Genomic DNA, 14,949 nt, shown 5'->3' with positions numbered 1-14,949 from the left:
CGGCTGGAGTGCGGTGATGCCAACTCAGCTCACTGCAACCTCCGCCTCTCAGGTTCAAGCTATTCTCTGTCTCAGCCTCCCAAGTAGCTGGGATTACAGGTGTGCACCACCATGCCCAGCTAATTCTTAGATTTTTAGTGGAGATGGGGTTTCACCATATTGGCCAGGCTGGTCTCGAACTCCTGACCTCAAGTGATCCGCCTGCCTCGGCCTCCCAAAGTGCCGCAATTACAGGCCTGAGCCTCTGGGCCTAGCTCAGAAATTTCACTTCAAACCAAAAAAATAAACCACTAACAACCAATGAGTGAAAATGGGGTTTTAAAAAAGGGCCCAGTCATCATGCCCAAAGTAACATGTGACTTTGAAATATCTGTGAGGAACTTCTGGCTTCAAGGAAATACTTTTATTCTCTTGGCATCTGTTACAGTGTTTTTAAAGCAAGAATTTCTCTATATAAAGAAAAAGAAAACAGAAATGATATACTCTACTTTAAAAATGGGATAGGGCAAATGAAAACACAGAAAACAAGAAAGCCTAATAAAATTATATTTACATATTCATATTTAGCCAAAAACCTGAATAAATATATTAATTAACCAAGAATTTCCACTTGAGTGGTTTCAGGTCTCTGGAAGCCAAGAGAGAGAGGGAAAGAAAGACATGGCTAATTAACAATGCAGAATTACATGTCACATTATAACCTGTTATCTAAATTTGACTAGAGTAGTTCAAATAAATGTGGAGAATTCATCAAACCCTGTCCCATGAGACTTTTAGTACCCTATGTCCTAATTTACATTTCCTCAATCTTCAATACATTTAATTCTTAAAAGACAGAAAATTTCTTAACAACTTACTATATATGTCAAGGAGTAAAACTACACTTGACCTTATTCTAGGGTCTTATTTTATCTGAGAAATAAAGTAAATAATTAGAACTCAAATAAAGCACCAAGAAGTATTACATTATAGGAAAAAATGTGTTCGTATTCTCTTTAGAAGAACCAACAATTTCCCCCAAAAGGAATGGTATTTTAAAGTTAATTTGTTAATATTTTCAAAAAGACCTTTCACCTAGTAAGAGAGAATGTAGTAATATTAAAGCTTTGATTTTCAACTATGACTTCCATCTGTTCCTCTGCTAATCATATTGTCTGTTATAAACACTATAATCAATACTTCCCTTTCTTGGTTTTGACTATACTTTTATCTCTTTACAGATAAATGTGGATAATATTTCATTTTTATTTGATGTAAAATGTTTTCTTGTTCCATGTAAACAAATATTCTTGTCGATAACATAAAGGAGGTGGAAATAAAATACATATTAATTTTTTCTTCCAAGTTTGAGAGATTGTCAAGGTTCTGAGGGGACCGTAGTTACAAATAATGGAAAAACTCAATTCAGAGGCAGTATTTCTGAAACGTTCAGGGAGAGGTTGGGGGAAAGGGGAATCAATAGGTAGGAAAGAATAACAAATCTATTCTCTAAAAAAGAAATACATGGTGGTATGATGATAATGAACAATTAGTTTCAATAGACAATTTTATTGCTTGAAAATGGGGTATAAACTATAGTTTTTAGAAGACATAAGGGGATTGCATCCAACATTGTGGAAATTGGTATTCCTTGCTTAAGGAACAATTTTATCTATACTAAGAAATTTTATTCTGTGACTTCATAAGAAAACATGGTGATGTTTGATGTGGAGAAAGTTGTCTATTACATGTAATAGAAACAGGAAATACAAAATATAATTTCTATCTTTGGTTAGCTGAGGGGAAAAACGGGGCAAGAGAAAATGGGAAAATAAAGAAGGCTACAAACCACTTGAAATAAATCATGCAAATAAGAGAGAGCAACTAAATGATTACATGAAAGAAATATTTAACAATAATGTAAAATAAAGCCTCCACTTAGAAATAATTGCTTTGTTTTATAGGCCAACTAGATGGTAAAGTCATAAAAGATGATAAATGAAACAAAGAAAAAATACAGTTTTCATTAACTAAATAATCCAAATTCATGAAATGACTGTATTGACAAATTGTTAGCAGAATACATGGATACTAAGGGAAGGTGCTTTTTTTTCTTTTTTTTTTTTTCCACAAGAAGGATTCAACACAGGAAGGTGCATTTAGAAAGAATCTATGACATATTACATTAAAACAAAAGCTGGCCGGACATGGTGGCTCACGCCTGTAATACCAACACTTCAGGAGGCCGAGGTGGGCAGATTACCAGAGGTCAGGAGTTCAAGACCAGCCTGGCCAACATGGTAAAACCCCGTCTCTACTAAAAATACAAAAAAATTTAGCCGGGCATGGTGGTGGTTGCCTGTAATCCCAGCTACTCGGAAGGCTGAGGCAGGAGAATCGCTTGGGAACCCAGGAGGTAGAGGTTGCCGTGGGCCGAGATCAGGCCACTGCACTCCAGCCTGGGTGACAAGAGTGAAACTCCATCTCAAAATAATAATAATAATAATGCCAGAATATATTTTGTATTACCATCTCTATAATAATGCTAATAAGCTATTTATAATAATTTTCAAATGTCTTCTAAGAGAAAATCCGAACTCTTTCAAGATTTGAAGTTTTAAACTTTTAAACCTAGTCTCATATTTTCAAAATAATATCACTTATCTATGAAACACATTCTTAAAACCAGTGGTAACCATAGCTGTTACCATTCTTTATACAAGACCTATGATAGTAGATGGTTTGGAAATGCAATAGACTATGCAAGTGCCAATAATAATGTATTTCATAACTTTTCTACAAGGGAAATTGCTAGTATTCTAAAAGTATTAGTGTCCATTAACATAAAGTAATAATGGGCTCTGGAAAAAGATTCAACTACAAATTCAAAAGCTGCTTAATTAAATTCAGTTCTCACTGATTATCAGTTGAAATAGTAATGTCTCATTTACTTCTTACAGGGAACCTTCTAGTTAATTAAACAGATCAGGAAAAAAAGATTTTAGCAAAACAAGAAATAACTACCCAATTATTTGTCAATATCAGTTGGGCCACTCTTTCCTATTTTGCATCTGGAGGTTCCATTATTCGGGTACAAATTTAAAACATCCCAGGAAAATATTATTTTTACATTTGTTCTTACTTTCAATGATGAAAAGGCTGAAGTTTAATTCAATTAGAAGGCAATAAAATAAGCTAGTGTTTGTTACCGGTCAAATTTTGGACTTTGTTAAATGGTGTGCTAAAAGTTAAGATAATGGAGGCTAAGACAATAGGAGTAAATAATTCTTTCTCTAAGCATTTAACAGATAGTTTATCTTCCAAATTAAAAAAAACAGAGGGAGAGGGAAAAAAATTATCCATTTAAAAATCAAAGCAAGTCTAAAAGGAAATTCCTCTTAGGTGTTTAGCTTTCTAACTACATTTCTGGCCATAATGCATAAAATTACTATAATATCACTATATACAAATCTGTTTTTTTAACAGAAAATTGTCTTAGAATTCATATATTCTAGAAGCAGCTACTTAAGAATTAAGATTTTCTGAATGAGAGAACAAAAGAGTCATGAAGATCTAAAGAAAAATGATGGTGGCTCACACCTGTAATTCCAACACTTTGGGAAGCCAAGGTGGGCGGATCATGAGGTCAGGAGATCGAGACCATCCTGGCCAACATGGTGAAACCCCGTCTCTACTAAAAATACAAAAATTAGCTGGGCGTGGTGGTGCGTGCCTGTAATCCCAGCTACTTAGGAGGCTGAGGAGAAGAATCGCTTGAACCAGGGAGTCGGTGGTTGCAGTGAGCTGAGATGGTGCCACTTCACTCCAGCCTGGTGACAGAGCGAAATTCCATCTCAAAAAAAATTAAAAAAAAAAAAGAAAGAAAAATGAAGAGACTGACAGTTGAGAAAGTACTGAGTTACAATTATCAAGCAAAAGACTTCATACATAACAAAAAAACATGGAAAACTTTTAAACTGATCAAACAATAAATGAATTTATTCGTTACATAAGGTTTTCTTTTTCTTTTTTTTTAGTCCTTTCTCTTTTTTTTTGAGACGGAGTCTCGCTCTGTTGCCGAGGCTGGAGTGCAATGGCACAATCTTGGCTCACTGCAACCTCTGCCTCCTGGGTTCAAGTGATTCTCCAAATAACCAAAAAAAGTTATTTATTGCTGGGCGTGGTGGCTCACGCCTGTAATCACAGCACTTTGGGAGGCCGAGGCGGGCGGATCATGAGGTCACAAGATTGAGACCATCCTGGCTAACACAGTGAAACCCCATCTGTACTAAAAATACAAAAAAATTGGCTGGGCGTGGTGGCGGGAGCCTGTAGTCCCAGCTACTCGGGAGGCTGAGGCAGGAGAATGGCATGAACCCGGGAGGTGGAGCCTGCAGTGAGCCAAGATTGCTCCACTGCACTCCAGCCCGGGCAACAGAGCGAGACTCCATCTCAAAAAAAAAAAAAAGTTATTTATTAAAATGAATTTGCTATAAGTTATTACTGACTTAATGAGTCAGACCTCCACCAAGGAATATGTGATTGACTACTGTAGTTGATTTTTTGCAAGTCATTAAACATTTATTGTTTGCCTCCTGTGTGCCAGTCCCATGCTGGACTCTGAGTGACACAAAAACAGGTAAGATAGGGACCTGACCCTCCGAAGACTCTGAAATCAGAAGTGTTGCAGTAAGTCCTCACATTGGATAGGGTACTTTACTATAGATAAAGCAGAGACACCAACGATCAGAGAAAAGATGAAGCTGTCCCAAAGCAGAGTTAGGACCTTGAGCCGAGGTCTCCTAACATCCAGTTCAGCACCCTTCCTTTTTGATCATTCTTTTAGAATATGTGACTTTAAAAAGAGGATATTCACAGATGGAGGCATTTTAGGCACTGTGCCACCTTAATAGGAAAGGTAACTTCTAGGCAGGTGGCCTTAGCTGAGATCTCTCTCAAATCTTAAGGCAGCTACTCATTCTTTTTGCTTGTATAAAAGAGCTCAACACTTATCTCTCCACCTTACCAGGATATGGAGTTTTATGTAATAATGCAGGAATTGGCACATTTCTGCAAAATCAGTTTCTACTAACCCTGACCTCTCCCCATCTAGACCCTCTTTTGTGATCCTGCCTTTTCCAGCCACTCCATGATTTTCCTTCTGACTTCCTGTTCATTGTGCTTTGTAGAACCATGCCTGGCTCTTTCTTCTTTCTGAAGTGCTTTCTTCTTCCTCTGTAAAATTGACCCTTTACTTTTCTTTCTGACCCTGTGTAATACTTTCTTTTTGGAGAATCTGGCCTGAAAGGAAAAAACATGTTTGACTGCTTTATGAGATAATAAAACTGAAAGTCTTCGTTTTCTATACCTAAGAATAATTTGTTGTATTATTTATTCAGGTATAAATAATTAAAAATAATATAGTGCAAACTTATAGGCAAATCTGGAGTACTCTTCATAATTATTACAAAAGCACTACAAGGACCTTTGTAATTTTCTAGTTAAGATTATTGCTAGACACTATCATAAAGTCTGAGAAAGGTCAAATCAGGGAAGCGTTTTGTAAGAAATGCCAGTACACTACTGGGAGGCTTATTAATCTTTATGATGACTATTGAGTTAACATTCAAAAGTCAACAAACACTGAATTAGCCCTTAATATAAACAGCAGGCAATACATGAGAGTTACCTTACACGGAAAAATATAGAACCTTCTGCCTCTTTCTGTAGAGGTATGTGGAGGCACAGACCCCCTAACCTAAGCATGCTCTTTTGATAAGATAAACAGGTATTCAGTGATTTCTCACACATAACTATAGAGGAAGTTAAAAATCTTCTTAATGATAGGATATATGTATAGAAGTATCATAGTTTGCTCACCTTTCCATCAAAGCGTTTTATTATATATTGATCTAGACCCAAGTCTGTAAAAGAAAAGGAAAAAACATTTAGCTACTGATTATAACTCAAGTGAAATATATAAAATGACAGCTCTTGGTTTTGTTTCCAGTCATTCAATTAAAAGTACAAAACATTTATTCAAAGGCCACAGGAATGAATATTTTGCCCCACTTTCAGATTAAAGTGTGAGTGCTAAGAGATACCAACCCTTTTATTTTACATATCAGAAAAGTAAGGCTCTAAGAAGGAAAAATATGCAAACCTATTCAACAGTAGAGTCCAGTTAGAACTCTGGACTCCTCCCAAGGTGGTGCTCTTTTCATTATATCAAGGTGCTATATTACTTTTCATTAAGGTAAGGAATATTAGTTTAATCTGAATGCATAATAATTTTTTGTATCAAGTTCAAAGAAAATAATTAAATACCAAAAAAAAAAAAACTATTGCAATACACCTAAACAGACACAAACAAACCATCTTAATATTACCTTTTAAAATTGGGTTAAATTTAAAAATTTAGTTGGGAATACCTAGCTTTGGATTCTGTGCACTGTGAAAAATTAAGTGAACATATTTGGTGGCATTGAGGGCAGGGATAGTTTTGTCTTTGCACATAGCTTTATCCCCAGCATTTAGAACAGTGCTTGATCAATAAATATCTGTAAAAGAATGAATGAATAAGAAACAGTCCTTGCCTTGAAAAGTCACAATTTAGTTAGAAAGACATACGGATACAATAATTAACATTACAAGGGAGCATACAATTAGTTCAATAAAAGGGTGCTGTGGGAGTTTTGAGAGCGGAGAAATTAGTACTCAATTACACTTATTTTCTCGCATAATTATTCAGTTCTTTTCTTTCAGTTGTCACTAGTTCAGGCCCTTACCTCACTATGCCCATAGTATTACAATCATCAGATTATCATTGCTCCCAGAAAAACCTTTTTGCATTTCTAATTTAAACATTTGGTTACACATTCTTCTTATCTGAAATGTGCCTCATCTTCCAGAATCCAGCCCTAAACAAACTGAACCACTGACTGTAAAAGAAACAGATAATTTATGACACAGAAAGAAATGTTAGAAACAATTTTAATTTGGAACCTGACAGATATTTAAGAGAGTGTAAGTCATAAAGGCTGATATTTATCAGAACAGGTTTCTGATAAAAGAACAGAGAACAAGAAAGAGTTCTAGACAATTAAAACTTTGATTGCCTATCTCCCCCTATTTTTTATTTTATTTATTTATTTATTTTGAAACAGAGTCTTGCTCCGTCACCCAAGCTGGAGTGCAGTGGCACGATCTTGGCTCACTGCAACCTCCACCTCCTGGGTTCAAGTGATTCTCCTGCCTCAGCCTCCCAAGTAGCTGGGATTACAGGTGTGTGCCACGATACCTGTCTGATTTTTGTATTTTTAGTAAAGATGGGGTTTTGCCAGGTTGGCCAGGCTACTAGGTCAGGTCTAGAACTCCTAACCTCAGGTGATCCACCTGCCTCAGCCTCCCAAAGTGCTGGGATTACAGGCATGAGCCACTGCATCCAGCCCTATTTTTTAATATACTGTCAAAAGATGAGGATAAGGTAACCTCCCAAACTACTGCCAAAGGACAGCGGGATAGAAAATAGAAAATATAAGACAGAATTATAGAAAACAGAGACTCAATCCAAGAGGTTTAGTATCCTACAGGACCTTTCTCATTCAGAAACAAAGAGAAAATAATCCAAAAAATACTACCAGAAACTTTCTCAGAACTATAGAGAGACAAACTAAAAGACCTTACCAAGTGTTCTAAGCATATTGAACAAAAAAAAACTACCCACACTTCAGTGTATACTTGTGAAATTTCAGAATACCAAGGATAAAAAAATCTTCCTGGTTCCTTACAAAGGCATGAGAATCAGAATAGAATCAGATGTCTCACAAGTAAAACCTGGTACATCAACTAAGGCAGATATATGCTTACTAATTGCATCAGCACTGTCTAACAGAAATATAGTTTGAATAACAAATGCAAGTCACATGTGTAATTTAAAATTTTCTAACAGCCATCTTTAAAAAGGTAGAAAGGAAGAAATTCTGTCATTTGAGGCAACATGGATACCACTGGTTGACATTATGCTAAATGAAATAAGCCAGGAACAGAAAGTTAAACACCGCATGTTCTCATTTCTACGTGGAAGCCAGAAAAAGTTGATCTCATAGAAGTAGAAAGTAGAACAGGGTATACCAGAGGCTGGGAAGGATAGGGGAAATGGGAGGGACTAGAAAAGATTTGTTAAAGGATACAAAATTACACCTAGATAGGAAGAATAAGTTCTAGTATTCTAAAGCATTGTAGAGTTAACAACAATATTTATACAGTTTCAAATATCTAGAAGGAAGGCACTGACACAAAGAAATGATAAATGTTTGATGGTGATATGCTAATTACCCTTATCTAATCACTATATACATTATATGTATCAAAACAGCACTATGTACTCCATAAATATGTACAATTATTATGTCAATTTAAAAATAAGGTTAATTAATTAATTTTTTTTTTTTTTTGAGACGGAGTCTCGCTTTGTCACCCAGGCTGGAGTGCAGTGGCATGATCTCGGCTCACTGCAACCTCCACCTCCTGGGTTCAAGCAATTCTCCTGCCTTAGCCTCCTGAGTAGCTGGGACTACAGGTGCGTGCCACCATGCCCAGCTAGTTTTTTTTTTGTATTTTTAGTAGAGACGGTTTCACCGTGTTAGCCAGGATGGTCTTGATTTCCTGACCTCATGATCCGCCTGCCTCAGCCTCCCAAAGTGCTGGGATAAAAGGCGTGAGCCACCGTGCCCAGACAAAAATAACGTTAAATTTTTAAAAAGGCAAAAAGAAACAAGTGAAATTAATTTTAATACTTTATTTAACGGAATATATCCAAATAGTATCATTTTAAGTAGTAATCAAGAGAATATTAATGAGATATTTTAGATTTTTTAATGCTACATTTTTAAAATTGGAGTGTAACTTGTAATTATAATACATCTCAACTCAGACTTGCCACATTTCAAGTGCTCAGTAGCCAAATATGGCTACTGGCTACTGTATTAGACAGCACAGATTTTAGGTTATCAGGGCAATACCCAGAATAACTCAAAACGTAACTTAAAATTTTAAAGGTGGTTACTTCTGTGACATGAACTGTGAAGATGGAGAAGATGGAACACATTTATGTTTTATATTTTATGCTCTTCATTATATTAAAAAAATGGTGAGGGGGAAGGGGCATGGGAGGACAGCCTGGCACTCACTGAGAATTATTGTCATTTTATAAGCAAATACTGACATGAAGTAGGCCAACAGTTTCATGATTTCAAGTTGAAAGAAATGATTATTTCACCTTGTTATGTTTTGATTTATTTACTTGCCAAATGAAGGAAATGGTTGGATTAGATCAGTTCTTAAAATGGTTGGAAGTGGAGTGTGGGGAATGTGGATGGATGAAGTAATTCAAGCTACTGTCCCTAACTACTCCTCTAGAAAATCTAATAGGCCCAATTATTGGGGGCAGGGAGAGCACGGATAATGAAAGGAGAAAAAAATACCATGTGCAGTTTAAAAATAATACTTAGGTGACTTCCATATGACATTTCCCTTTCAATTTGCTACCCAAACCTTTTGGTCCCAGCTTAGAAACACCAGACTATAGCTATGTTGTTTTCACTGAGATGTTTCCTATGGTTTTTAAACTTTTATTCAAAGAACTTTCAGTCATTTAATTTAATGCTCATAGTGTGATATAAACACTACCTTTGCCTTTTTATTGATAAGAAAGCCAAGGCTCAGAAGGTTAAATGACTGTTTTTTTATTTTAACTCTAATAATCTTCTAATTATGGCAGTTGCCTCTTTTCTTGAGTCCACACCCAAATAATATAAATATGTGTGTAAAAGTAGAGTATGTGTAAAAGTACACACATACTGTTAAGAATAGTCTCAGTTTAAGCCTCAGAGTGAACATTTAAAAGACTTGTTTAAAGACAATGGCAACTGACTTTGTCAAACTCATTTTGTCAAAACACACAAGGGCAACTCAATCAAATATGTCATTTCAAGATCTACAAATTAGAATAATAATTAACATTACAAGGGAGCATATAATTAGTTCAATAAAAGGGTGCTGTGGGAGTTTTGAGGGTGGAGAAATTAGTACTCAGTTACACTTATTTTCTTGCATAATTATTCAGTTTTCTTTCAGTTGTCACTAGTTCAGGCCCTTACCTCACTATGCCCACAGCATTACAATCATCATATTATCAGTTAAAAATAACAGTACAAACTATCAAGGAGAAGACTGAAACATTTGAAAATATCAATACTGACAACTTCTGTGCATTAAAAATCACCACAAACAAAATAAAAAGACAGGCCCCAGACTAGGACAGGAGATCTGCAAGATATATAACAGATTTCAATGAGAATATATAAACTACTTTTACTAAAAAGGATAATCAAATGGAAAAATGAGCAGAGACTATAAACAGGCAACTGACAGAAAAGGCAATGTAAGTAGTCAATAACATGCAGAGATGATAAGCCTCATTTGTCATTAGTGAAATGCAAAATAAAACCAGAAAAGTCTTTAAAACACTTTAAAGTGTAGAGTTTTTGTGTGGCTGTGATCAAAGTTAAGCTGTTATCAGCTTGAAATAATCGTTATAATTATGTTTTTTGTAAGCCTCACGGTAGCCACAAAGAAAAATCCTGTAATAGATATTCTAAAAATAAAAGGCAAGGAATTAAAATATACTACCAGAGAAAATAACCACAAAGGAAGACAAAGAAGACAGTAACAAAGGAAAAAAAGGAAGAGAGGGGTTACAAAACAACCAGAAAATGAGGAACAAAATGGCTATAATAAAGTCCTTACATATCAATAACAACAGTGACTATAAATGGTCTAAATTCTCCAACTAAAAAACGTAGAATGGCTGAATAAATTTTTTTTAAAAAGACCCAACTATATGATGCCTATAAGAGACTCATTTCACCAGTAAGGACACAAACAGACTGAAAGTAGGTAAAGGGAAAAAGATATTTGGAAATAGAAACCAAAAGAGAGCAGGAGTAGCTATACCTAGATAAAATAGAGTATAAGTCAAAAACTGTAAAGAGAGACAAAGGTATTATTTAGTAATAAAGGAGTCAATTCATTAAGAAGATATGACAATTGTAAATATACATGAACCCAATCTCAGTGCACCTAAATATAAAGCAAAGATTAATAGATCTAAAAAGAGAGAGAGATTGCAATACAATAATAGTAGGGGGCTTCAACATCCCACTTTCAGTGATGGGCAGATCATCTAGATAGAAAATCAATAAAGAAACATCAGATTTAAACTGTACTCTGGACCAAATGGACTTAAGAGAGATTTACAGAACATTCCATCCAACTGCTACAGAATACACATTCTTCTCACCTGTACATGAACACTTCTCTAGGACAGATCATATGTTAGGCCACAAAACAAGTCTTAACAAATTTAAGAAGACTGAAACTGTATCAAGTATTTTTTCTGACCACAATGATATATAACTAGAAATAAATAACAGGAGGAACTTTGGAAACTTTACAAAGATGTGGAAATCAAGCAATATGCTCCTGAATAATGGGTCAATGAAGAAGTTAAAAAGAAAATTTAAAAAATTTCTTGAGACAAACAAAAATGGAAACACAACATGTTTTTGCTATGGAATATACCAAAAACAATTCTAAGAGGGAAGTTGATAACAATAAACACTACACTGAAAAAGAAGAAAGCCCTCAAATAAACAACCTAATATTGCATCTTAGGGAACTAGAAAAACAAGAACAAACTCAACTAAATATTAGTAGGAGGAAGGAAATAATAAAGATCAAAGCAAACAGAGAGTAGAAAAAGCACAAAGAGACAGTAATTTACTTTCATAAGTTTGTTAAAATTTAAATCTGATAATACCAAGTGTTGGCAGGAATGCAGAGGAAGAAACTCATATATTCTTGGAGAGAAGATAAATTATTGTATCAACTCTGGAAATCAATTTGGCAATGTCTAGCAAATGTGAAGAGGAATGTACTCTATGGGCCAGCAAGTCCAGTTCCAGGTATATGCTGAAAATAACTTCTTGGCTGGGCGTGGTGGCTCATGCCTGTAATCCCAGCAGTTTGGGAGGCCGAGACAGGTGAATCACCTGAGGTCAGGAGTTCAAGACCAACCTGACCAACAGGGTGAAACCCCATCTCTACTAAAAATACAAAATTAGCCAGGCATGGTGGTGCATGCCTGTAATCCCAGCTACTTGGGAGGCTGAGGCAGGGGAATCACTTGAACCCAGGAGATGGAGGTTGCAGTGAGCCGAGATTGTGCCATTGCACTCCAGCCTGGGCAACCAGAGTGAAACTCCATCTCAAAAAAAAAAAAAAAGAAAAAAGAAAAGAGAAAGAAAATAACTTACTGCAAATATGCACCAGGGCATATATAGGAGAACATTCACTGCAGTATGGTTTGTAATGATTTTTAAAAAAAAACTGGCATGGAGCCAGATGTGGTATCTTACACTTATAATCCCAGCACTTTGGAAGTCTAAGGTGGGAAGATCACTTGAGGCCAAGAATTTGAGAGCAACCTGGGCAACACAGTGAGACACTTGTCTCTACAAAAAAAATTTTAATTAGCTTGGTGTGATGGTACACACCTGTAGTCCTAGCTACTCAGGAAGCAAAAGTGGGGGATAACTTGAGCCCAGGAGTTCAAGGTTACATGAACTATGAACATGCCACTGCATTCTAGCCTGGGCAACAGAGCAAGACCCTGTCTCTAAAACAAAACAAAACAAAAAACTGGCATGGTAGGTTAGATTACTGATCTCAAATATTTACTTCCTTCCCATTGACCTCTATGGAAAAGCCACCGGGCTTTGTTGTGTAACTTGTTTTAGCCAATGGGATATTAGCAGATGGGACATAAGCATCCTTAAAATGGACTTCTGAGGTTGGCTTTCTTTCTTATATCTTGGCCATCTATAAGAAAAATATATCCTGGATGGGCCAGTGGTCTAAAAAGTGATAAACACATAAAGCAGGCTGACAAACTTTCAGAGCTATCCTAGCTTAATTAGACAACCTCTAGCCTATCTACAGAGCTCAGCTGAGAGCAGCAGAGAGCACTTCATGGGATCTGCAGATGAAAGTGCCTTTGCAAAGATTATGACAGAAAGAGAAGTCTAGCATGGCTGACTCCATCTTGCTTCCAGTCTCATAGGCTAGCTGTCCTTACTCATTCCCGGGCAAAAGCCAGGGAATTGGAGGAATTTAGACTATAGTTTAACTTGAAAGCAAGAATGCTAATAGTCCCTCCCTAAAACTCCTTGCTCAGGGACCAAAGCAACCTTTGTAAAACTAGTAAAAGGCCACAAGATTAGGATTATGGAAGAGGCCTGAATCCATTAAAATGTAGGCATAGTTTCTCTAATCCCTTACAACTCAGGTGGCATGTGCCCAGAGGTCACAAGACTTGTGACTTCCCCAACTGCTTCTATAAATAGCATCACTATTGTAGAATCTAAGATTGATCTTTTGAGATATTTTTCAGACTTTTGCATTCTGGCAACTGAATGACCCCACCCAGACTCAGGACTCATGACTGAACCCGTCCTGTGGCCCAAACATAGAGGCTGCCTCAGTGCATGAGGACTGTTTTCCACACCCCTGTGATTTCATCCTCAACCAATTTGCAGCACCCATTCCCTAGCCCCCTGCCCACCAAACTATCCATAAAAACCCTAGCCTCTCAGTCCTTAGGGAGGCTGACTTGATGAATAATAAACTCCTGTCCTTCTACTTGGCTGGCCTTGCATTAATTAAACTCTCTTTACTGCAATACTGCTGTGTCAGTTAATCAGCTCTATCTGTGCAGTGGGCAAGAAGAACTTGTCAGGCAATTACAGAGAAGCATGAGCTAAATAAATGCTTGTTATGCCACTGACATTTTCTGGTTGGTTGTTACATAGCAATAACTGACTAATAAATCATATACTGGCATATTTGTATAAATTTATACAAATAATATCCACAACTTATAGCAGTGAAAATAAAAGAACAGCTACCTGTTCTTTACATAAAAGTAAGGGAAACTTATAAAACTTATAGAAAAGTAAGGGAAATGTAGTAGTCATGCTGCAGTAAAAAATATAGTCATCCCCTAGGGAAGGACAATGAATATACATGATGTTATAGTCTTCAACAAAAATGATAAACACCAAATTAATAACAGTGGTTATCTCTAATAAGAATGGGAGTGAAATGGGATTGCAGATAACTCTTTTTATGGACACTGAAATTTTCATTTCATGTCACTTTCAAGTTTCACAAAGCTGCTTCTTGTGATTTTTTTTCACCCATTTAAAAAATGTAAAAACCATTCTCTGCTCATGGGCCATACAGAAACAGGCAGTTGGCTGTAGATGGCCAATCCCTGCTCTGTACTAAGCAGCACCACAGAGGATTAAAAACAAAAGTAGTGAGCAGGATATTATCTTGACCCTTTCACAGGACTCACAACAGGGGTGCCTTGTTTGCTTAGCCTGCCCTGTCTACCTGTTGCAGGAGGGAGTGTGCAAGCGAACAAGTGCAGGAACCAGAGCAAGCAAGTGCAGGAACCAGTCAACTGCTTTTGGGTGCCAGCAGGAGCAAACGCCGTACGGGCCATGCAGCAGCATCTGGATGGGGGTGCCTGCGATTCCTGAAGCCCCAGAGGTTACAGTGCTCCTTTAGCTCTGCCATCCACAGATGGCTTAAGTGTTAACAGCTCAGTGGGCCCTCTGCCTCATCATGTGGGATAGCTGCCCTCTGCCAGCAAGGGCAAAGGGCCAGTGTGACAGCCTTTTTTTGGTATCTGCACTTGTTGGCTCCCAAGCTCCTGTCTGATGTCCAGGAAAATTGAGGTCGCACGAACAAATTGAAGAATGGTGAATGCAGAGGATTTTACTGAACGATGAAAGTGGCTCTCAGCAGGAAAGGGAGCTGGAAAAGGGATGGGATGGGCAGGTA

At 36.8% G+C, this 14,949-nt stretch overlaps 1 protein-coding gene across 4 annotated transcripts in view; it reads right to left on the bottom strand.

The window, feature by feature from the left end:
- The window catches only part of MICU1 (mitochondrial calcium uptake 1), a 257,449-nt gene that overhangs the window by 158,023 nt on the left and 84,477 nt on the right, over positions 1–14,949 (bottom strand). For all 4 annotated transcript variants that reach the window (XM_054503610.2, XM_063670503.1, XM_063670501.1 and 1 more), the window contains one exon: positions 5,860–5,903. In XM_054503610.2, the coding sequence (XP_054359585.1) occupies positions 5,860–5,903 (44 nt within the window). The remainder of the gene's footprint in view (positions 1–5,859; positions 5,904–14,949) is intronic.

Source organism: Pongo pygmaeus, chromosome 8, assembly GCF_028885625.2.
Source record: "Pongo pygmaeus isolate AG05252 chromosome 8, NHGRI_mPonPyg2-v2.0_pri, whole genome shotgun sequence".
NCBI lineage: Eukaryota > Metazoa > Chordata > Mammalia > Primates > Hominidae > Pongo > Pongo pygmaeus.
The sequence above is the reverse complement of the archived record's forward strand: the minus strand, read 5'-3'. Positions and strand labels throughout refer to the sequence as shown.